At 46.8% G+C, this 22,629-nt stretch overlaps 2 protein-coding genes across 2 annotated transcripts in view; both read right to left on the bottom strand.

Annotated features, from left to right (window-relative positions):
- Positions 1-530: 530 nt before the first annotated feature.
- Positions 531-14,069, bottom strand: LOC149460824 (uncharacterized). Its single transcript, XM_089679259.1, has 7 exons — positions 13,992-14,069; positions 5,916-6,039; positions 5,702-5,799; positions 5,406-5,612; positions 5,092-5,316; positions 4,829-4,963; positions 531-3,676 (listed from the first exon to the last, which is right to left on the bottom strand). Exons 1-7 carry the CDS (start codon positions 14,067-14,069, stop codon positions 2,465-2,467), a joined length of 2,079 nt encoding a protein of 692 aa, XP_089535385.1. The 3' UTR covers positions 531-2,464.
- Positions 14,070-19,685: 5,616 nt separating this feature from the next.
- The window catches only part of LOC149460823 (uncharacterized), a 38,759-nt gene continuing 35,815 nt past the window's right edge, over positions 19,686-22,629 (bottom strand). Inside the window, exon 9 of the mRNA XM_089679258.1 lies at positions 19,686-21,947. Within this exon, the coding sequence (XP_089535384.1) occupies positions 20,451-21,947 (1,497 nt within the window). The 3' untranslated portion in view covers positions 19,686-20,450. The remainder of the gene's footprint in view (positions 21,948-22,629) is intronic.

Below are 22,629 nucleotides of genomic sequence, written 5' to 3'. Positions count from 1 at the left end.
TGGAGGCTCATTATTAACAAGCCAGAAACAATAACGTGCTAACAGTGTAGTATTTTATTAAATCACAGGAACAGAGAATATAAGAGCAAAAGGATGGCTGTCAGCACTCACTCTTGGGAATAGTCAAAATGGCTGCTGGCCTTCCATGCGGCCTCTGCAGTGTGACATCAATGCGGCAAGGCTACTCCCTGACAGGGATCTCAGATCCCTTTGACAACGTGCATGCAGACGAAACACGTCAGGGAGGAGCCTTGCTGCAGTGTGACGTCAATGCGGCAAGGCTCCTCCCTGACAGGGATCTCAGATCCCTTTGACAACGTGCACGAAACACATCAGGGAGGAGCCTTGCTGCAGTGTGACATCAATGCGGCAAGGCTCCTCCCTGACAGGGATCTCAGATCCCTTTGACAACGTGCATGCGCACGAAACATGTCAGGGAGGAGCCTTGCTGCAGTTTGCCGTCAATGCGGCAAGGCTCCTCCCTGACAGGGATCTCAGATCCCTTTGACAACGTGCATGCGCAAGAAACACGTCAGGGAGGAGCCTTGCTGCAGTGTGATGTCAATGTGGCAAGGCTCCTCCCTGACAGGGATCTCAGATCCATTTGACAACGTGCATGTGTACGAAACACGTCAGGGAGGAGCCTTGCTGTGTGTGACATCAATGAGGCAAGGCTCCTCCCTGACAGGGATCTCAGATCCCTTTGACAACGTGCATGCGCACGAAACAGGTCAGGGAGGAGCCTTGCTGCAGTGTGACGTCAATGCGGCAAGGCTCCTCCCTGACAGGGATCTCAGATCCCTTTGACAACGTGCATGCGCACGAAACACGTCAGGGAGGAGCCTTGCTGCAGTGTGCCGTCAATGCGGCAAGGCTCCTCCCTGACAGGGATCTCAGATCCCTTTGACAACGTGCATGCGCACAAAACACGTCAGGGAGGATCCTTGCTGCAGTGTGACATCAGTGCGACGAGGCTCCTCCCTGACAGGGATCTCAGATCCCTTTGACAACGTGCATGCGCACGAAACACGTCAGGGAGGAGCTTTGCTGCATTGACATGCCGCAGAGGCCGCATGGAAGGCCGGTGGCCATTTTGACTATTCCCAAGAGTGTGTCACAGTCTGGATCAGGTTCAGAAACCAGTTTCTATAGCAGCTTAAGGCTTACCTGAAACCAGCAGGATAGGTATACCAGCAGGTCACCCTGGGAGATAACGCAGGCTCACCCGAGGAGCGAGGTCTAAGCACTAACCGGTTTTCACCAGAACTCCTGATGGTGGAGATGGATTTGGCTGCGTGTTATTACCAGGTCACAGTCTCAGGATCACCCCACCAGGGAATGAGCAAGCCAGAATACAATAGCAGATAGAGCAGGTTAGGGATCTAGCAGAAGCGGAGACAGCCAACAAGCCAAGGGTCGGTAACAAGCGGTAGTAAATGGGGTGAGGCAGAATCGTAGTCCAGGAACAGCGAGATACTGGCTGGAGAGCACAATAATCTGGCACACAGGAAATGCAGACGCATGGCTTTTATCAGGAAGCTCATGGGAGGAGCAAGGGGTTCAAGGTTCAAGAGAAACAAGGTCAAGGCAGGATCATCCAAATAATTGTCAAGGGAGCTGTCCAGTATTTCAGGTGGCTCAGCGAGAAGAAACATTGCCTCTCGTGGCAGAAGGCCCAGGTTCGGACCCAGGCTCTGACAGCCATCCTTTTTGCTCTTACATTCTCTGCATTATCATCATCACCACAACAAGCATTGGTTCAGCCATTACAAATTCCGGCCGCAATTGAATTAACACAATGATTTCCTATGATCCTCAGCTCCATCATTCTGTGTTTTTCCAAAAATACTTCCATCACGACAAATAGCAGAGTACTGCATTATGGCCCCTAGATGAAGCCATCACAGGGAAACACTGAAGGAAATAAATACGGCTAGCATTCCACACACGGGCATATTTGTTCAACCCTTTTCGTTTCTTATATTGTCCTCTAGGTGTTTGCGAGAGCTTACACCACAAAATGTACTCAGCCAATGACAGGGCAGGACTCCATTTTTATTCTTCTCCTGCTATCAATGGTCAACCCGGTCCCACGCTTCATCCATGTCTTTGGGGACCTCTGATCTCCTTATCAACTGTTTCTTCCATGATGAAGTATATCAGGGTGTGCTTCTTCCCCACATGAGAGCTGGGATGTCCAGCAACATTCATCTAGAAAACATTTCCCGCACTCAAGGCACTAATACACCTCCAGGGTTGTGTGGGACCCCTGATGTACAGGAAGACAGGACTTCAGTGAGGAACATTTCCCTCACTCAGGACAGGAGAGTGATATCTCCTCCGTGTGAGATCTCTGATGCATTGTCAGATAAGAGTTACGTGAAAAAAACATTTCCCGCACTCAGAACAGGAATACAGTTTCTCCCTCGTGTGAGATTTCTGATGTCTGGACAGGACAGGAATACTACTTCTTCCCCTTGTGGGACCTCTGATGTGTGACAAGCTCTGATTTTTTAAAAAAACGTTTCTCACATTCAGCACAGGAATATGGCTTCTCACCTGAGTGATATCTCTGATGTATGGAAAGATTGAATTTCTTTGAGAAACATTTCCCACACTCAGGACAGGAATAAGGCTTCTCACCCGTGTGCAATCTCTGATGTGTGTAAAGATATGGCTTAGCTGAAAAACATTTCCCGCACTCAGGACAGGAATACGGCTTTTCCCCCGTGTGAGACCTCTGATGAGTGAAAAGTTCTGCCTTTCGTACAAAACATTTCCCACACTCAAAACAGGAATATGGCTTCTCATTTGTGTGAGATCTCTTATGTATGTGAAGATTAGATTTATGTGAATAACATTTTCCACATTCAGGACAGGAATACATCTTTACCCCCGTGTGAGACCTCTGATGTGTGTAAAAATTGGACCTATCTGAAAAACATTTCCCACACTCAGGACAGAAATACGGCTTCTCCCCCGTGTGAGATCTCTGATGTGTTTTAAGATTGGCCTTTCGTGTAAAACATTTCCCGCACTCAGGACAGGTATATGGTTTTTCCCCTGTGTGAGATCTCTGATGTGTGATAAGTTCTGATTTTGTTAAAAAGCCTTTCCAGCACTCAGGGCAGGAATACGACTTCTCACCTGTGTGCAATCTCTGATGTTTGTATAGTGAGTACTTCACTGAAAAACATTTCCCACACTCAGAACAGGAATATGGTTTTTCCCCTGTGTGAGATCTCTGATGTATGGAAAGCTTGCACTTCTTTGAAAAACATTTCCCGCACTCAGGACAGGAATGTGACTTCTCACCTGTGTGAGATCCATTATGCCCGCTAAGACCAGATTTAAATTTGAATTGCTTCCCGCACTCAGTACGGGAGAGCCTCTTCCCTGTTGGAAGGCCGGCCCGGTCCCGCACAGTCTGAGGTTCCTCAGGATACGAGGAATCCGATGGTCTATCTACACTGGGTGGTGCCGGATGGACATTGGAGGGAGCCGGGTTTTCTCCTGGACTATACTGTGTGATGTCCTCATCTTCTACTTTCCAGTCTGGAGACAAAGTGAGACAATCCTCGGAGGTTTTCCTCATCTCCTGGCCATGGACTAAAAGACAAAGAGGATTACTAGACAGGAGCTGATTGGTTCCCCCAAACCAGGACTCCACCCACATCAGGCAGCTTGGTCTCTGAGGAGCTTACAATTCCACCCTCAAGGGAACTAGGAAATGGCTCCTCTGATCTCCTACCAGGTCATTTCTTTATTCATGGACCTTAGTCAGAGAGTGAGGAAACAACCAGAACTGTCTTTTATAGGAGGGACAGTGATGAGGGGATTATAGGACGAGGGTCCCCACCCCCTCTATCACTCATCACCATCTTCCCAACACAAGAAGTACTGCACTTCCTTATTTAGTCCACGATTTAGTCATGAAGAACATCGGGGCTGAGCCCCACCAGAGGTCAGAGAGTGAGGATGGGGGGAGAACAACCAAGATGAAGACTGGACTGATCCTGAAGACCATCATCATTGGGGTAGTGACTCCTCCCTCATTATCACTTTCTGTTTAAGGGTCCAAAGTTGGAGGATGTTATCACATTATTATCACCATGTAAAAGTCTGTGCTCCAATCACATCATCCGATATAAAATGTCCAGCTGGAAGGAAATGGGTGTAACAAAAGAGAATCCATATTATGTGTACATATAGCAGAAGTCAGGAGTATGTAATGTACAACATAGAGTATATAGTGCAGGGGTCAGGAGTATATAATGTACAACATAGAGTATATAGTGCAGGGGTCAGGAGTATAATGTACAACAGAGTATATAGTGCAGGGGTCAGGTGTATGTAATGTACAATACAAATTATATTCTGTAAGAGTCAGGACTCACAATTTTCAGTAATAAGTGGAAGATTAAATGCTTACATAACTGAGACAAGTTGCAGAGATCCCACACCGCTGCCTCCCATCTCCTGAGACTGCACTCAGTGACTTGGGCCTGAGACTATACAGACATATCCCTCCACCCGGCACAGCCAGCAGACAACAGAGTAACACTGGGAAAATTGCTCTGATTGATAGATTGTCTCATCTTGCTAGATTGGGACATGTGGCAGAAATAAAATATATGCCTCAGGTGCTTGCAGCACAGAGAAGGAAGATTATCCGAGAGAAATCCAGGAATACAGGACGGGGAACACAGCTCAGGAAAGTGACCAGGGGATTACAGGCTGATATCACCCAGTCCCCGCCCTACTCTGGACCAATCAGTGAGCAGTATGGGTGGAGGAATGGATTTAGTGTTCATGACCCACCTGTGCTGATCTCTGTAGGAGTGTCCTCCTCTATAAATGTCCCCGTTATTCCATCCTCCTCCATAGACTGCTGATCATCCCTCACATACGCCTCTTCTTCTTCTGATTTAACCTCAACTTTTATATCTATCAGATCTTCACCCTAAACCAAGAGAATGATAGAAAATAACATCTGTAAAATATAAGCTTTATAATTGTGATATCACATAAAACAAAAACAACACAGACCGCCTCCGTGGTTCCATGTTCTAGATGCTCCATCCCACCAACCTTGTCATGGTGAGGGGTAGTGTGACCTTCCTGTGTGGAATCCTGGGAATACAGAGGACGGGGACATCTCTCTGGTGGGTTTCTGTAGCTGGATGACTCTACCATGGTGTCCTGGAATTTATCTTTGTGTCCTTTTAGAAGCTCTGCCTCCTCCATCCCCCCATCCTCATCCTCCTCTTTTATCTCTTCTTTAATATCAACTTTTAATTCACTCAGGTTTCCACTCTGAATATATAATAAAAATGACATCAATGATAACAATGCAGATAATGTACAGATCCTAATGATACTATCAGTGATTGTTCCTCATCTACCTGATGATGGTGAGGGATGGTGTGACCTTCCTGTGTGGAATTCCAGGAATACAGAGGACGGGGACATCTCTCTGGTGGGTTCCTGGTATTAGGAGGCTCCATCATATCCTTGTGTCCTTCTGAAAACTCCTCCATCACTCCATACTCCTCATCCTCCTCTTTATACTCTTCTTTAACAACAATATTATAATCCCCGAGGTTTCCACTCTGAAAGATATAATAAAATGACATCAATGGTAACAATGCAGATAATGTACAGATCCTAATGATACTATCAGTGATTGTTCCTCATCTACCTGATGATGGTGAGGGATTGTGTGACCTTCCTGTGTGGAATCCCGGGAATACAGAGGACGGGGACATCTCTCTGGTGGGTTCCCATGACTGGATCCATCTGTAGGAAACACACACACTGACTGAATCCATTGTTTCTATGTGTTTATCAGATGATGGGGGATCTAGGTGGATCCTCCGTACTGCTCTCTCCTTTACAATAAAGTCTCCTCTTACCCGGTGATGTGAGGGGCGGCTGATTGTCCATCATGACGTCCTTGTAGAGATCCTTGTGTCCTTCTAAATACTCCCACTCCTCCATGGAGAAATAGACAGTGACACCCTGACACCTTATAGGAACCTGACACACACAATGATACAGTCACCATCCAGACACATCCCTTGTCTGTTACTGGAGAATGTCCCAGAATTCCCGGCACCGCTCACCTCTCCTGTCAGCAGCTCAGTGATCTCTCTGGTGACTTCTAGAATCTTCTTCTTCTTTCTCTCTTCTATCAGGGAGGGAGGTGGAGGCAATGTGATGTCATATGATCTCCAGACTTCACAGGAGGAAAACTCTACATCTGAACACAAATAGTAACATCAAATGATATTCCCAGAATCCTCCTCACCTCTCTGGTCAGGTCTGCCTGAAGCCACAGTTCAGGATAAGGTATAACTTACCTACACAGCCCCTCCCTCCTCCTCTTCCCCCATTGTGCAGGTTAAAATCTTGCTGCAGGCATTCTGACATCATTACACAAAATGCAGAATCAACAGTCCTGCTTTAAAAGTGAAGATTTTAAGCGTCTGGCCATATCCTGAGTATCAGAAAAAAGAGAACTGGACCTCACTGCTCAGAAATCAGACAGGACTCTTTTCCAATCTGTACTGCCAGTGCACCAGACATACAGTGAAGGAAATGTGTATTTGCTCCCCTGCTGATGTTGAATGTTCGCCCCTCACAAAGAAATGATCGGTCTAAAAATTGAATGTTCGATGTATTGTAACACTGAGAGACAGAATAGCAACAACAAATTCAGCAGAAATGCGTCTAATAAATGATGACTGATCTGCATGTTCATGAGGGAAATAAGTATTTGATCCCCTATCATTCAGCAGGATTTCTGGCTACCAGGTGTCTTTCATACAGGTAACAAGCTGAGATTAGTAGCAGTCTCTTAAAGGGAGTGCTGCTAATCTCATTTTGTTACCTGTATAAAAGACACCTGTCCACAGAAGCAATCAAACCATCAGATTCCAAACTCTCCACCATGGCAAAGACCAAAGAGCTGTCCAAGGATGTCAGGGACAAGATTGTAGACCTACACAAGGCTGGACTGGGCTACCAAACTATGGCCAAGCAGCTTGGTGAGAAGGTGACAACAGTTGGTGCAATCATTCACAAATGGAAGAAACACAAAACAAGTGTCAGTCTCCCTAGGTCTGGTGCACCATGCAAGATCTCACCTCGTGGAGTGTCAATGATCATGAGAACAGTGAGGAATCATCCCAGAACTACACGTGAGGATCTTGTCAATGATCTCCAGGCAGCTGGGACCACAGTCACCAAGAAAACAATTGGTAACACACTACGCCGACAAGGATTGAAATCCTGCAGTGCCCGCAAGGTCCCTCTGCTCAGGAAAGCACATGTCCAGCCCGTCTGAAGTTTGCCACTGAACATCTGAATGATGCAGAGGAGGACTGGTGGAAAGTGTTGTGGTCAGATGAGACCAAAATCCAGCTCTTTGCCATCAACTCAGCTCGCCGTATTTGGAGGAGGAGGAATGCTGCCTATGACCCCAAGAACATCATCCCAACCGTGAAACATGGTGGTGGAAACATTCTGCTTTAGGGGTGTTTTTCTGCTTAGGGGACAGGACAACTGCACTGCATCAAAGGAACGATGGACGGAGCAATGTACCATCAAATCTTGGGTGAGAACCTTCTTCCCTCAGCCAGGGCATTGAAAATGGGTCGTGGATGGGTGTTCCAGCATGACAATGACCCAAAACACACGGCCAAGGCAACAAAGGAGTGGCTCAAGAAGAAGCACATTAAGGTCTTGGAGGGGCCTAGCCAGTCTCCAGACCTTAATCCGATTGAAAATCTGTGGAGGGAGCTGAAAGTTCGAGTTGCCAAACATCATCCACCAAACCTTAAGGACTTGGAGAGGATCTGCCAAGAGGAGTGGGCCAAAATCCCTCCTGAGATGTGTGCAAACCTGGGGGCCAACTACAGGAAACGTCTGACCTCTGTGATTGTCAACAAGGGATTTGCCACCAAGTACTAAGTCATGTTTTGTGAAGGGGATCAAATACTTATTTCCCTCATGAACATGCAGATCAGTCATCATTTGTTAGACGCATTTCTGCTGAATTTGTTGTTGTTATTCTGTCTCTCAGTGTTACAATACACCGAACATTCGATTTTTAGACCGATCATGTCTTTGTGAGGGGCAAACATTCAAAATCAGCAGGGGAGCAAATACACATTTCCTTCACTGTATGTGACCAGGCACCACAGAAAGCCGTTATTTCACATGTTCAATCCACACCATTCCATATATATGTGAACTGGCACTGATAGACTGATGATGTGATTGGTGTGAAATGTGACCCATCTCCACAATGAGGAGAATGTTCCGGCCCTGGAAGTGGGGGAATGTTGTGCCCCTGAAGGGGTTAATCTGGGTTCCCACACTATATATGTGTGTATCATCATCTGCTGGAGATAAAAGACGTCACAGTGACTATGGAGGAAGAGGACGGACGTGACTATGGAGGAAGAGGACGGACGTGGCTACGGGGGAAGAGGACGGACGTGGCTACGGGGGAAGAGGACGGACGTGGCTACGGGGGAAGAGGACGGACGTGGCTACGGGGGAAGAGGACGGACGTGGCTACGGGGGAAGAGGACGGACGTGGCTACGGGGGAAGAGGACGGACGTGGCTACGGGGGAAGAGGACGGACGTGACTATGGAAGAAGAGGACGGATGTGACTATGGAGGAGGAGGACGGACGTGACTATGGAGGAAGAGGACGGACGTGACTACAGGGGAAGAGGACGGACGTGACTACGGGGGAAGAGGACGGACGTGACTACGGGGGAAGAGGACGGACGTGACTACGGGGGAAGAGGACGGACGTGACTATGGGGGAAGAGGACGGACGTGACTATGGAGGAAGAGGACGGACATGATGAAGGGGTTACTGGGTGGAAATAACATCTTATTACCTCCTCTGCTGCCACTTTCACCAACGTCTCCTCTCTACTTCCTCCCAGCTCACCTCACCTGGAACTAAATATTTATATCTGACATCACTTCCTGTCTGTACCTGACATCACTTCCTGTCTGTACCTGACGTTCCTGTCTTCCATAGAGACTTCCTGTCTGGGTAGAAGTGAGATCAGCACCTTGTGGAGCTCAGAGGAACTGCAGCCCTGAGAAGTGTCTGGTAGTGTGTATATAGTATATATCCTTATAGATGCATACAGTAGATGCCAACAGTCACGAATTGTCTGGGACACTCATGAAAATTTGATAGCTGTCCTGGCCTGATCTTGTCCCGGGCTGTGTCCCAAAAATCTATGCAGATCACATAAAAGAATGTCAGCCACTATGCACCAAGGTAACCAAATAAAATCCTCTAAACAAGCAATATAAACAAAGGTGTGCAGCGCTAAAAATACTAAAATATGGTAAAAGGTACAAATTAATAAATATCATAAACCATATAAAAACATAAAATCATATAAAAGTTCATGAAGTGACTTTAGGTGCTCAAGGGTATCCTGCGTTCTCCATAAATCTCCATCCATCCCTTAAGGGGAACTCTGGTATTTCCTGATCATCATTTAAAGTCCCAGGACCCATCCACCCTGAGAGGGAGTCAACCCTATACCTGACCTATTTCTGATGACCATTTGATGACACCAGGATATAATATTCAAACGCACATTTTATTTCCCGTTCTGGTGAGTGCGCATTTCCTCCATATCTGATTGCACAAGCACCAATTTATGGAGAACGCTGGATACTTATGAGCACCTAAAGTCATGAACTGTTATACGATTTTATGTTTTTATATGGTTTATGATATTTATTAATTTGTACCTTTTACCATATTTTCGTATTTTTAGCGCTGCACACCTTTGTTTATATTACCAGATAGGACAGATGACTTTATGGAGACAGTCTGATGGAGACACTCTGATGGGGACACCTGCTCTATGGGGTCACTCTGATGGGGACACCAGCTCTCTGATGGGGTCATTCTGATAGGGACACCTGATGGGGAAACCTGCTCTATGAGGTCACTCTGATGAGGACACGCCTACACCAGCAGTCTCTGACCAACTTCTGTACTATGCCAGCAGTATCTGACCCTGTCCTGTACTATGCCTGCAGTCTCTGACACTCTCCTGAACTACTCCTGCAGTCTCTGACCCTCTCCTGTACTATGCATGCAGTCTCTGACCCTCTCCTGTACTATGCCTGCAGTCTCTGACCCTCTCCTGTAGTACTCCTGCAGTCTCTGACCAAGTCTTGTAGTGCTCCTTCAGTCTTTGACCCTCTCCTGTACTATGCCTGCAGTCTCTGACCCTCTCCTGAACTACTCCTGCAGTCTCTAACCCTCTCCTGTACTATGCCTGCAGTCTCTGACCCTCTACTGTACTATGCCTGCAGTCTCTGACCCTCTCCTGTACTATGCCTGCAGTCTCTGACCCTCTCCTGTAGTACTCCTGCAGTCTCTGACCAAGTCTTGTAGTGCTTCTTCAGTCTTTGACCCTCTCCTGTACTGCACCTTATAGAAATATATTACCAATGTAAGGTACCCCTACACTGACCACTGATATAAGGGGGTTCTTCTCCCATTGGTCACCAATGTAAGGGACCACTACACTGACCACTGATATAAGGGGATCCTTCTCCCATTGGTCATCAATGTAAGAGACCACTACACTGACCACTGATATAAGGGGGTCCTTCTCCCATTGGTCACCAATGTAAGGGACCACTACACTGACCACTGATATAAGGGGATCCTTCTCCCATTGGTCATCAATGTAAGAGACCACTACACTGACCACTGATATAAGGGAGTCCTTCTCCAATCAGTCACCAATATAAGGGACCACTACACTGACCACTGATATAAGGGGTCTTCTTCCATTTGTCACAATGTAAGGGACCACTACACTGACCACTAATATAAGGGGGTCCTTCTCCCATTGGTCACCAATGTAAGGGACCACTACACTGACCACTGATATAAGGGGATCCTTCTCCCATTGGTCATCAATGTAAGAGACCACTACACTGACCACTGATATAAGGGAGTCCTTCTCCAGTCAGTCACCAATATAAGGGACCACTACACTGACCACTGATATAAGGGGATCCTTCTCCCATTGGTCACCAATGTAAAGGACCACTACACTGACCACTGATATAAGGGGTCTTCTCCCATTTGTCACAATGTAAGGGACCACTACACTGACCACCCACTGATATAAGGGGGTCCTTCTCCCATTGGTCACCAATGTAAGGGACCACTACACTGACCACTGATATAAGTGGGTCCTTCTCCCATTGGTCATCAATGTAAGGAACAACTACACTGACCACTGATATAAGGGGATCCTTCTCCCATCGGTCACCAATGTAAGGGACCACTACACTGACCACTGATATAAGGGAATCCTTCTCCCATTGGTCATCAATGTAAGAGACCACTACACTGACCACTGATATAAGGGAGTCCTTCTCCAATCAGTCACCAATATAAGGGACCACTACACTGACCACTGATATAAGGGGATCCTTCTCCCATTGGTCACCAATGTAAAGGACCACTACACTGACCACTGATATAAGGGGTCTTCTCCCATTTGTCACAATGTAAGGGACCACTACACTGACCACTAATATAAGGGGGTCCTTCTCCCATTGGTCACCAATGTAAGGGAACACTACACAGACCACTGATATAATGGGTCCTTCTCCCATTGGTCACCAATGTAAAGGAGCACTACACTGACCACTGATATAAGGGGGTCCTTCTCCCATTTGTCACAATGTAAGGGACCACTACACTGACCACTGATATAAGGGGGTCCTTCTCCCATTGGTCACCAATGTAAGGGACCACTACACTGACCACTGATATAAGGGAGTCCTTCTCCCATTTGTCACAATGTAAGGTTTTACTACTCTGACTACAAGGAATGAACTTTAAGTTTGGACTGAACCCTGATTTGGACAGAATTTGACTTGATTTGAGGTCCAGTGAATGGCTGAACTAAATATGTATTCGGCCAAGTCGATCCTCCATTGCGGTATCATTACAGCTGCTTAATGTGGCAGCTTCCCAGTTGTTAGGGAGCCAGTGGCCACTAGCATTCTTATCACATCACCTCATCTAGCCAAATGACAGCCCCCCACCCAAAAATATCAAATTATATTTTCGCTAAGAATACACTAACATCATTATTAGTGGACACAAACACAACACATTTCTTCCTAAATCTTTGTGTGTGGATGAGGTCGTGGGGGTCATCTATATGGGCGCTGTGGTCTGTACAGTGTGAATCAGTTGTGTGTTTATGTGGCTGAGGCTGTGTGCAGGCAGCCTAGTTACTCTACGGTGAAGCAGTGTCTCTACAAACACAGCCGCAGGTCCTAATTTGACAGGCATGTGGGTGCAGGTGTACAAAACACAGACAGTGAGCATTAAGGGCCACTTCCCCACACCTGCATACCTGCCAGATTAGGACCTGCGGCTGTGTTCATACAGCCTCTGCGTCCTCATAAAGTAACAGATGGCTGCAGCTGCATGTACAGTTCATTCATTCATTCACATGGCCAGAGTACCTGTGTCAAGGAGTCCTTAGGGTTCATTCACAAGTGAGGTTGAGGAGCAGTAAAACCCCATGGATGAGCGTTACTTTTACTGCCCACCAGCCACTAACCCCTTTAGCAACAGAGGCAGTGGCTAGAGGTGTACACATGCCTCCACCACGATGCTATACTTCACAGCCATGGCAGACTCCAATTCCACTCCACCAGCCAACGTACCTACCCGACCTCACTCCTAGTAACAGAATGAAACCCTGCCAGACACTTAGCACAGGCCTCATACAGGTCCTCTGTTAACTCCTTCGGTTCTATATCTCTGTAATGCTGGTCTGCTCCTGGTTGCTATGGTAGATGGACCGCTAGGGATGGACTCCTCGGGTCTTAGCCTTCCCCCAATTAATTCCACAGGTTAGCTGGCTGAAACCCCAATAGCCCATAAACCGGTAACCATGAGTTAACCCTTACCCAACCCAGCCTGGGCCAATACCTAACTCACTTAAGAACGGTTCAACCTGGTTACATCCATTTTTTTACTGTCCTGTTGGGGAGCTTTGGTGATATATCAGAGGTCAGGAGACCCCTGGTCTCTCACATTTGAGATAGAGATTGCTATGGTAGGTGGACCACTAGGGATGGACTCCTCGGGTCTTAGCCTTCCCCCAATTAATTCCACAGGTTACCTGGCTGAAACCCCAATAGCCCATGAACCGGTAACCATGAGTTAACCCTTACCCAACACAGCCTGGGCCAATACCTAACTCACTTAAGCAGGGTTCAGCCTGCTTACGTGCATTTTTTTACTGTCCTGTTGGAGGGCTTTCGTGAAATATCAGAGGTCAGGAGACCCCTGGTCTCTCACATTTGAGATAGAGATTGCTATGGTAGGTGGACCACTAGGGATGGACTCCTCGGGTCTTAGCCTTCCCCCAATTAATTCCACAGGTTAGCTGGCTGAAACTCCAATAGCCCATGAACCGGTAACCATGAGTTAACCCTTACCCAACCCAGCCTGGCCAATACCTAACTCACTTAAGCAGGGTTCAGCCTGCTTACATCCTTTTTACTGTCCTGTTGGGGGGCTTTGGTGAAATATCAGAGGTCAGGAGACCCCTGGTCTCTCACATTTGAGATAGAAATTGCTATGGTAGATGGATCGCTAGGGAGGGAGTCTGACTGGCGCCCCTTCGCTATCAGAGGATACCCCGCCCTTCCCCGGCACCATGCCTCAATTGGTTGCCTGTGACTGTGACTTGACTTGGTTGCCCTTAGCAGAACCCTTGTTCATCATCAAAGTGCAGCTTGCAGGTCCAGGTTCCATGTACTGTATATGTCACCCCTATTATGCACCCCTTTAGAAACAACTTCAGACTAGGCTTTAAAAAGAGGTTGCTGATTTTTACTCTTCTTAGTGCAATGTGATACAGAATGAATTATGACCCTGTCTAACTATGACGTGGTCCAGGCATGAGAGTCCATGTATGGTGGCAAGTCTGTTATTGGTGGCATTGTCCATGACTGGTGGCATGCCGGGATTCTCAGTACAGTTAATCTTCCATTGTAAACGGAATCTGCTGCAGCACCTCAGCACATCGGTACACGCGGGAATCTTCCGACCTCTCGGGTCTTAGCCTTCCCCCAATTAATTCCACAGGTTAGCTGGCTGAAACCCCAAAAGCCTGTGAACCGGTAACCACGGGTTGACCCTTACCCAACCCAGCCTGGCCAATACCTAACTCACTTAAGCAGGGTTCAGCCTGCTTACATGCATTTTTTTACTGTCCTGTTGGGGGGCTTTGGTGAAATATCAGAGGTCAGGAGACCCCTGGTCTCTCACATTTGAGATAAGAGATTGCTATGGTAGATAGATCGCTAGGGAAGGAGTCTGCTGAGGGGGCTTTCGTGAAATATCAGAGGTCAGGAGACTCCTGGTCTCTCACAATTGAGAGAGATTGCTATGGTAAATGGACTGCTAGAGAGCGAGTCTGTTGGGGGGCTTTGGTGAAATATCAGGGGTTAGGAGACCCCTGATCTCTCACATTTGAGATAGAGATTCATTGGTCCCTTTTCCTGTAGCTGCACAGATGAATGAATATGAAGTGCACTGAGTCTTCCTGTTCATTCACAAACTGAAGCATAGTAAACAGTTTACTATGCTTCTGCAATGGACACAGACGCAATCAGTACCGATCGCTCACTGTGCTCATTCAGGAAAGGAAGGGCCCGGTGAATATGGCACATTTACCGACCCCTCCCCCTGCTCTCCATTCTGAAACAAACCTCCTGTGTGCCCTGCAGCAGCTGCTGGTAGGAGAGGGAAGCCTGTAGTGCTTCTGGGGGGAGCAGATAACAGAACTAATCCTCCTGCAATGAGGCCATATGGAGAAAGAGGAGAAGCCGGGAGTGCTGCAGGGGGAGGCACAAGAAGATCAGTGTCAGCAGTATAGCCAGCTCTCCTGCTATGGTGCCCAGCCCCTCTTTTTGAACTGATGGGGCCCTTGGCCTGATACAGGAGGGTTGGCTGTACTGCTTTATAAGGGGTCCTGATTCTAATCTCCAGTGACGTACCCCCACCTGGCCCATTCTGCTGTCAGCTGTGAATGTAAACAAAATGTAGGAAAAAAGTGAATGTAGGTTGCCTCCCAAAGTGGTATGACTTTCCATAGGGATAATCCATTTCAGACCCTGATCTGGGCCTTCATGCCTGGCTAGTGAGGAAAGGGTGGAGAGCAAGCATGCCCTCCTCCTGAAGCATACCAGGCCACATACCCGCTACATAGGGAGGATATTTTGCCAAGCTTTCTCTTCGTTGGAAAGTTGAAGTCCAATGTATGAGTTCATATCTGGGATCATGAGTACAACACAAGGCATCTTGAAATGTATATCTGTCTGCAGAACTCTGGGGGGATATTGGAACTCTAATTCATGGTCACCTAAAAATAATCAAAAGGAGAAAGTCCATCCAACCCGTGAGATTGGTCAGAGACTCATTGGTGTCATTCTGTGCATTACTAGGCTAGGTTAGGTTAGAGAGTGAAGGGTGATGCTGCTCATACTATATGGAACCCTCATCTCCATCATGGACATTTTCTTCAGCTTCTTTCTCTTCTTAGCAAATATGATAGAAATCTTCACAATCATATAGAAGCGGTTGGGGCCCGGAGTAGTCATAGGAAGGCCCAGCACCCTAATAGTAGAGGAAGAGGTGGTCTGGTGACATCGAGAAGAAGACTCCGGTCAGTCTCTGGATCTCCACCATTGGAAACATGGTGAGACAACAAATACTCCGGGATGGTGGAGGAGATGTTGGTGTCAGTGTGGAAATGTACAGAACACGGGAGGATGACACTGAGAGAACAATATGGGTTCATTCTATATGTCCAGGAGAGACCTATACTATGTTATGAAAGAGCAGATGAAACAGTTCTCCTTGTGTGTTCAGGTACACATGTGAGCGCACACTCAGGTGGGCTATTCAAGCTGCACTGGTGCCCTGGGTCATTGCTGATTAGTCTACTATGTGTCTTGTGTATCTTCTATACCTTCTATTACTGAGCTGATCTACTTCTGACCCTGCCTGATCGCTGCCTGCACTGACCCCTGCATTGTTTCTGGATTACACCTCTGCCTGCTCCTTCTGCTCATCTGCCTTGCTGTTACCGATCCCAGCCTGACCTCTGACTACTCTGTACCTGATCTGCCCGCCACTTGCTGACCCTTCTTTCTTCTTGTACCTGAGCCTTCTGATCCGTGCCAAGTCCATTTGCCAGTGAGCATGCAGCCAGCCATTCCTGCATACCCTGGACACATGGCCTATTCACCAGCATTTGTCAGCAGAAGACCAATCAGGCACTCATGCCACTCTGTGATCTGGTGCTCCCTTTTACCTTACCAGGGCCCGTGAGCCAGAGATGGAAGAGAAGACTACCTCTGCCCACCGGGCTCTACCACCAGGCTCAGCTACTGACATGACTGGCATGGTTCTAATACTCTACTTTAACCACCTCCCACCCACTGTATTGGGACATGACAGACGGGCGGCAGTTCTCTCATTCTGGGAGGATGGCATCCCACTCTAGCTGCGCATGCGCACCCCCCGGGGGCACGCTGCGTGGTGATCGGTGGTGCGCTCTGTCCCTGGGACACAGCAGATCACCAATCACAGTAAAGAGCCAATGACAGATTTACCACAGCTGATCGCATGTAAATAGCAAATGTCAGTTATCGGCAGTCCTCTCCTCAAGCTGACAGCATGTGACGAGAGGAGGGCCAGTAACCTGCATTCCTCAGAGGGGACATCTGCACTGATCATCAGTGTAGTCTCATCAGTGCCAGCTGTCAGTGCCCATAATTGCCAGCTGTCAGTGCCCATCAAAGCCACATACCAGTGCCCATCAATGCCACACACCAGTGCCCATCAATGCCACACATCAGTGCCCATCAATGCCACACACCAGTGCCCATCAATGCCACATACCAGTGCCCATCAATGCCACATACCAGTGCCCATCAATGCCAAATACCAGTGCCCATCAGAGCTGCCTTTCAGTTCCAACTGTCAGTGGTGCCTATCAGTGCCACCTATCAATGAGCATCAGTGCCACCTATCAGTGCCAGTCAGTGCTGCCTATCAGTGTTCGTCAGTGCCGCCTATCAGTGCCCATCACTGCAGCCTCATTAGTGCACATCAGTGAAGGAGGAAAAATTACTTATTTACAAATTTTAATAACATAAATTTAGAAAAACTTTTTTTTTCAAAATTTTCAGTCTTTTTTAGTTTGTTTAGCAAAAAAAAAAACCCAGTGGTGATTAAATACCACCAAAAGAAAGCTCTGTCTCAAAAAAAATGTTGTTTGGGTAGTGTTGCATGACCACGCAATTGCCATTCAAAGTGCAAAAGTGCTGGCAGGCAAGGGGTTAACTGACCACTGCACTCCATACACAGGGCTGTATATGATATACTTCTGACCACTGCACTCTGTACACTGGACTGTATATGGCAATCTCCTGACCACTGCACTTTGCACACTCAATGGTATGTGATATACTCCTGACCACTGCACTCCGTATGGTGAGCTGTATATAATATACCCCTGACCCCTGCACTCTATACCCTGCATGGTATGTGATATACTCCTGACCGCTACACTCTGTATCCTGGATGGTATGTGATATACTCCTGACCCCTGTACTCTATACCCTGGATGGTATGTGATATACTCCTGACCCCTGCACTCTATACCCTGAATGGTATGTGATATACTCCTGACCGCTGCACTCTGTACCCTGGATGGTATTTGATATACTCCTGACCACTGCACTCTGTATGGTAAGTGATATACTCCTGACCCCTGCACTCTATACCCTGGATGGTATGTGATATACTCCTGACCACTACACTCTGTATCCTGGATGGTATGTGATATACTCCTGACCCCTGTACTCTATACCCTGGATGGTATGTGATATACTCCTGACCGCTGCACTCTGTACCCTGGATGGTATGTGATATACTCCTGACCACTGCACTCTGTATGGTAAGTGATATACTCCTGACCCCTGCACTCTATACCCTGGATGGTATGTGATATACTCCTGACCACTACACTCTGTATCCTGGATGGTATGTGATATACTCCTGACCCCTGTACTCTATACCCTGGATGGTATGTGATATACTCCTGACCGCTGCACTCTGTACCCTGGATGGTATGTGATATACTCCTGACCACTGCACTCTGTATGGTAAGTGATATACTCCTGACCCCTGCACTCTATACCCTGGATGGTATGTGATATACTCCTGACCACTACACTCTGTATCCTGGATGGTATGTGATATACTCCTGACCCCTGTACTCTATACCCTGGATGGTATGTGATATACTCCTGACTGCTGCACTCTGTACCCTGGATGGTATGTGATATACTCCTGACCACTGCACTCTGTACCCTGGATGGTATGTGATATACTCCTGACCACTGCACTCTGTACCCTGGATGGTATGTGATATACTCCTGACCACTGCACTCTGTACCCTGGGCTGTATATGATATACTCCTGAGCACTGCACTCTGTACCGTATATGATATACTCCTGACCACTTCACTCTGTATGCTGAGCTGTATGTGGTATACTCTTGACCACTGCACTCTGTATGCTGAGCTGTATGTGGTATACTCCTGACCACTGCACTCTGTATGCTGAGCTGTATGTGGTATACTCTTGACCACTGCACTCTGTATGACGGGCTGTATATTCCCAAGCACTACACTCTGAGCCATTACTTGCGATTAATTAAAATCAGATGACCTGTAAAGGCTATTAAAGCTGGTCTGTGAGTAATTTACAGGTAATGACCTTTGTCATCATTGCACCGGCACACTCAGATTTGTTTTTGATTAACCGCTTCCTGACCACGCTATAGCAGAAATACTGCTACAGAGCGCCAGCGGTGCACAAAATCATGTATATGTATGTGAGTTCGCATTTCTGGGTAAGGGGCGTGCGCCTCGTCTGACATTCATTTGCGCCCACGACTGTCAGTCACCGGGCCCTGGCCAGTAATTACTCACCGGCGCCCAGTGATTTCCAACGATCACAGACGGGGAGGAGGACTGTTTTATTTACAAACAGTTCTCCTCCCTGTCAGCTCGGGCACACTGCACAGTACAGCCATCCAGAGCAGTGTGATTACAGTGAAGTACACAGACACCACCCCCATAGTAAAACACACGCAGTTAACCCTTTGATCGCCCTCACATTAACCTCTTCCTGCCCAGTGCCATTAGTAAAGTGGCAGGGTTTTTCTATTAGCACTGGTCACTGTATTGGTGTCACTGGAGATATCAGTGACACCAAATCAGTTCCTCTCCAGTATCAAAATGTCCGCCGCAGTCCCACTATAAGTCGCTGATTGCCGCCATTACTAGTAAAAATGAAAAAAAAAAAAAAATCCCAGTCTCTATACTGTCAATTATAAATGTTATAACTTTCACGTAAACCAATTAATTTACACATATTGGGATTTTTTGTTGCAAAGACAGAGCAAAATATTTTTTGCTGAAATCTATGACGAAATTTGATTTTTTACATTTTTTTACTGGACATGTTTAATAGCAAAAAGTCCATAATATTTTTTTTTTTGTCAAAATTGTCTATTTTGTTTTTATAGGGCAAAAAAAAAAACGCACAAGCGATCAAATACCACCAAAAGAAAGCTCAATTTGTGGGAAAAAAGGACATAAATTAAATTTGGGTGCAGTGTTGCATGACCGTGCAATTGTCAGTTAAAGTAACGCAGCGCCGTAATGCAAAAAAATGGCCTGGTCAGGAAGGGGGGGGGAAATCTTCAGGAGGGGGAGGGATTAATAAATTACACAGGAATTTCCTATGATACTCAGCTCCATCTACTGGCTGTAATGCAGTATGACTGAAAAAAGATTGCAACATCGCACTATGACCTCTAGATGGAGCCAAGTACCGTAGAAGATCACTGCATGAGATAAATACGAACAACCTTCCTCTCCGCTGGGTGAATGCCGATCACATTCGTTCAACTCATTAAAAAACATAGACCTCTAAGTGTTTGTGAAATCTCCCACCACAAAATGTACTCAGCCAATGACAGGTCAGGACTCCATTTTTATTCTTCTCCTGCCATCAATGGCCAACCTGGTCCCACACTTCATCCATGTCTTTGGTGACCTCTGATCTCCTTATGAACTGTTCCTTCCATGATGAAGATCAGCCATGGAGTATATCTGAGGTGTATATCAGGGTGTGCTTCTTCCCCACATGAGAGCTGGGATGTCCAGCAACATTCATCTAGAAGACATTTCCCGCACTCAAGGCACTAATACACCTCCAGGGTTGTGTGGGACCCCTGATGTACAGGAAGACAGGACTTCAGTGAGGAACATTTCCATCACTCAGGACAGGAAATTGGCTTGTCCCCGTGTGAGATCTCTGATGGGTGAAAAGATTAGACTTCTGTGAGAAACATTTCCCGCACTCAGAGCAGGAATATGGCTTATCTCCTGTGTGAGATCTCTGATGTGTGACAAGATCTGATTTTTGTGCAAAACATTTCCCGCACTCGGTACAAGAATACGGTTTCTCCTCTGTGTGAGATCTCTGATGTCTGTAAAGATTGGATTTCCTTGAAAAACATTTCATGCACTCAGGACAGGAATACGGCTTTTCCCCCGTGTGAGCTCTTTGATGTGTGACAAGATCTGATTTTTGTGCAAAACATTTCCCGCACTCAGAACAAGAATAAGGCTTTTCCTCTGTGTGCAATCTCTGATGTCTGTAAAGATTGGAATTCTGTGAAAAACATTTCCCACACTCAGGACAGGAATATGGCTTTTCCCCCGTGTGAGATCTCTGATGTGTGACAAGTTCGGATTTTTGTACGAAACATTTCCCGCATTCAGAACAGAAAAATGTTTTTTCCCCAGTGTGAGACCTCTGATGTATGACAAGTTCTGACTTTTTTACAAAGCATTTCCCACACATAGGACAGGAATATGGCTTCTCGCCTGTGTGTGATCTCTGATGTGTGGAAAGGTAGGACTTCTCTGAAAAACATTTCCCGCACTCAGGACACAAAAATGGCTTTTCCTCTGTATGAGATCTTTGATGTATGACAAGTTTTGATTTCTGTACAAAACATTTCCCGCACTCAGGACAGGAATACGGCTTCTCCCCCGTGTGCAATCTCTGATGTCTGTAAAGATGGGACTTATTCGAAAAACATTTTCCGCACTCAGGACAGGAGTATGGCTTTTCCCCCGTGTGATATCTCTGATGTTTGACAAGTTGTGATTTTTGTGCAAAACATTTCCCGCACTCAGAACAAGAATATGGCTTCACACCTCTGTGCAATCTCTGATGTCTGTAAAGATTGGATTTCCTTGAAAAACATTTCATGCACTCAGAACAGGAATATGGGTTTTCCCCCGTGTGGGACCTTTGACGTGTGAGAAGTTGTGATTTTTTTACAAAACTTTTCCTCCACTTAGGACAGGAATACGTCTCCCCCGTATGAGATTTTATATGCTTGTTAAATTCAGATTTGGAACGGAAACCCTTCCCGCACTCAGTACAGGAGAAGCTCTTCCCTGTTGGAAGGCCGGCCCGGTCCCACACAGTCTGAGGTTCCTCAGGATACAAGGAATCCGATGGTCCATCTACACTGGGTGGTGCCGGATGGACATTGGAGGGAGCCGGGTTTTCTCCTGGACTATACTGTGTGATGTCCTCATCTTCTACTTTCCAGTCTGGAGACAAAGTGAGACAATCCTCGGAGGTTTTCCTCATCTCCCGGCCATGGACTAAAATACAAAGAGGATTACTAGACAGGAGCTGATTGGTTCCCCCAAACCAGGACTCCACCCACATCAGGCAGCTTGGTCTCTGAGGAGCTTACAATTCCACCCTCAAGGGAACTAGGAAATGGCTCCTCTGATCTCCTACCAGGTCATTTCTTTATTCATGGACCTTAGTCAGAGAGTGAGGAAACAACCAGAACTGTCTTTTATAGGAGGGACAGTGATGAGGGGATTATAGGACGAGGGTCCCCACCCCCTCTATCACTCATCGCCATCTTCCCAACACAAGAAGTACTGCATTTCCTTATTTACTCCATGATTTAGTCATGAAGAACAGCAGGGCTGAGCCCCACCAGAGGTCAGAGAGTGAGGATGGGGGGAGAACAACCAAGATGAAGACTGGACTGATCCTGAAGACCACCATCATTGGGGTATTGACTCCTCCCTCATTATCACTTTCTGTTTAAGGGTCCAAAGTTTGAGGATGTTATCACATTATTGTTAAAGTGGAACTTTAGTCAGAACACTAAGTCCTGCAGGATCACTTCAGGCCGGCCCCTTTCTCAGGTATAACTATGTGAAACATTAAAAATAAGTGCCTAAACTGTTTAAAATCCAGTACTACACTGTCTCACCCTGCTCTGTACATGCCATGCTCAGTTTCTCTCCTTTTTAGGACTGTGTGGAATTTGTACACACTGATCTGCTGACAGACTAAAGATTTACTGCTTCTCAGGGGCTTCGGCAAAATG

Source organism: Staurois parvus, unplaced genomic scaffold (assembly GCF_062004578.1).
Source record: "Staurois parvus isolate SC_StPar_1 unplaced genomic scaffold, SC_StPar_1.0 ptg000221l, whole genome shotgun sequence".
In the NCBI taxonomy this organism is placed as follows: Eukaryota; Metazoa; Chordata; class Amphibia; order Anura; family Ranidae; genus Staurois; species Staurois parvus.
The sequence above is the reverse complement of the archived record's forward strand: the minus strand, read 5'-3'. Positions and strand labels throughout refer to the sequence as shown.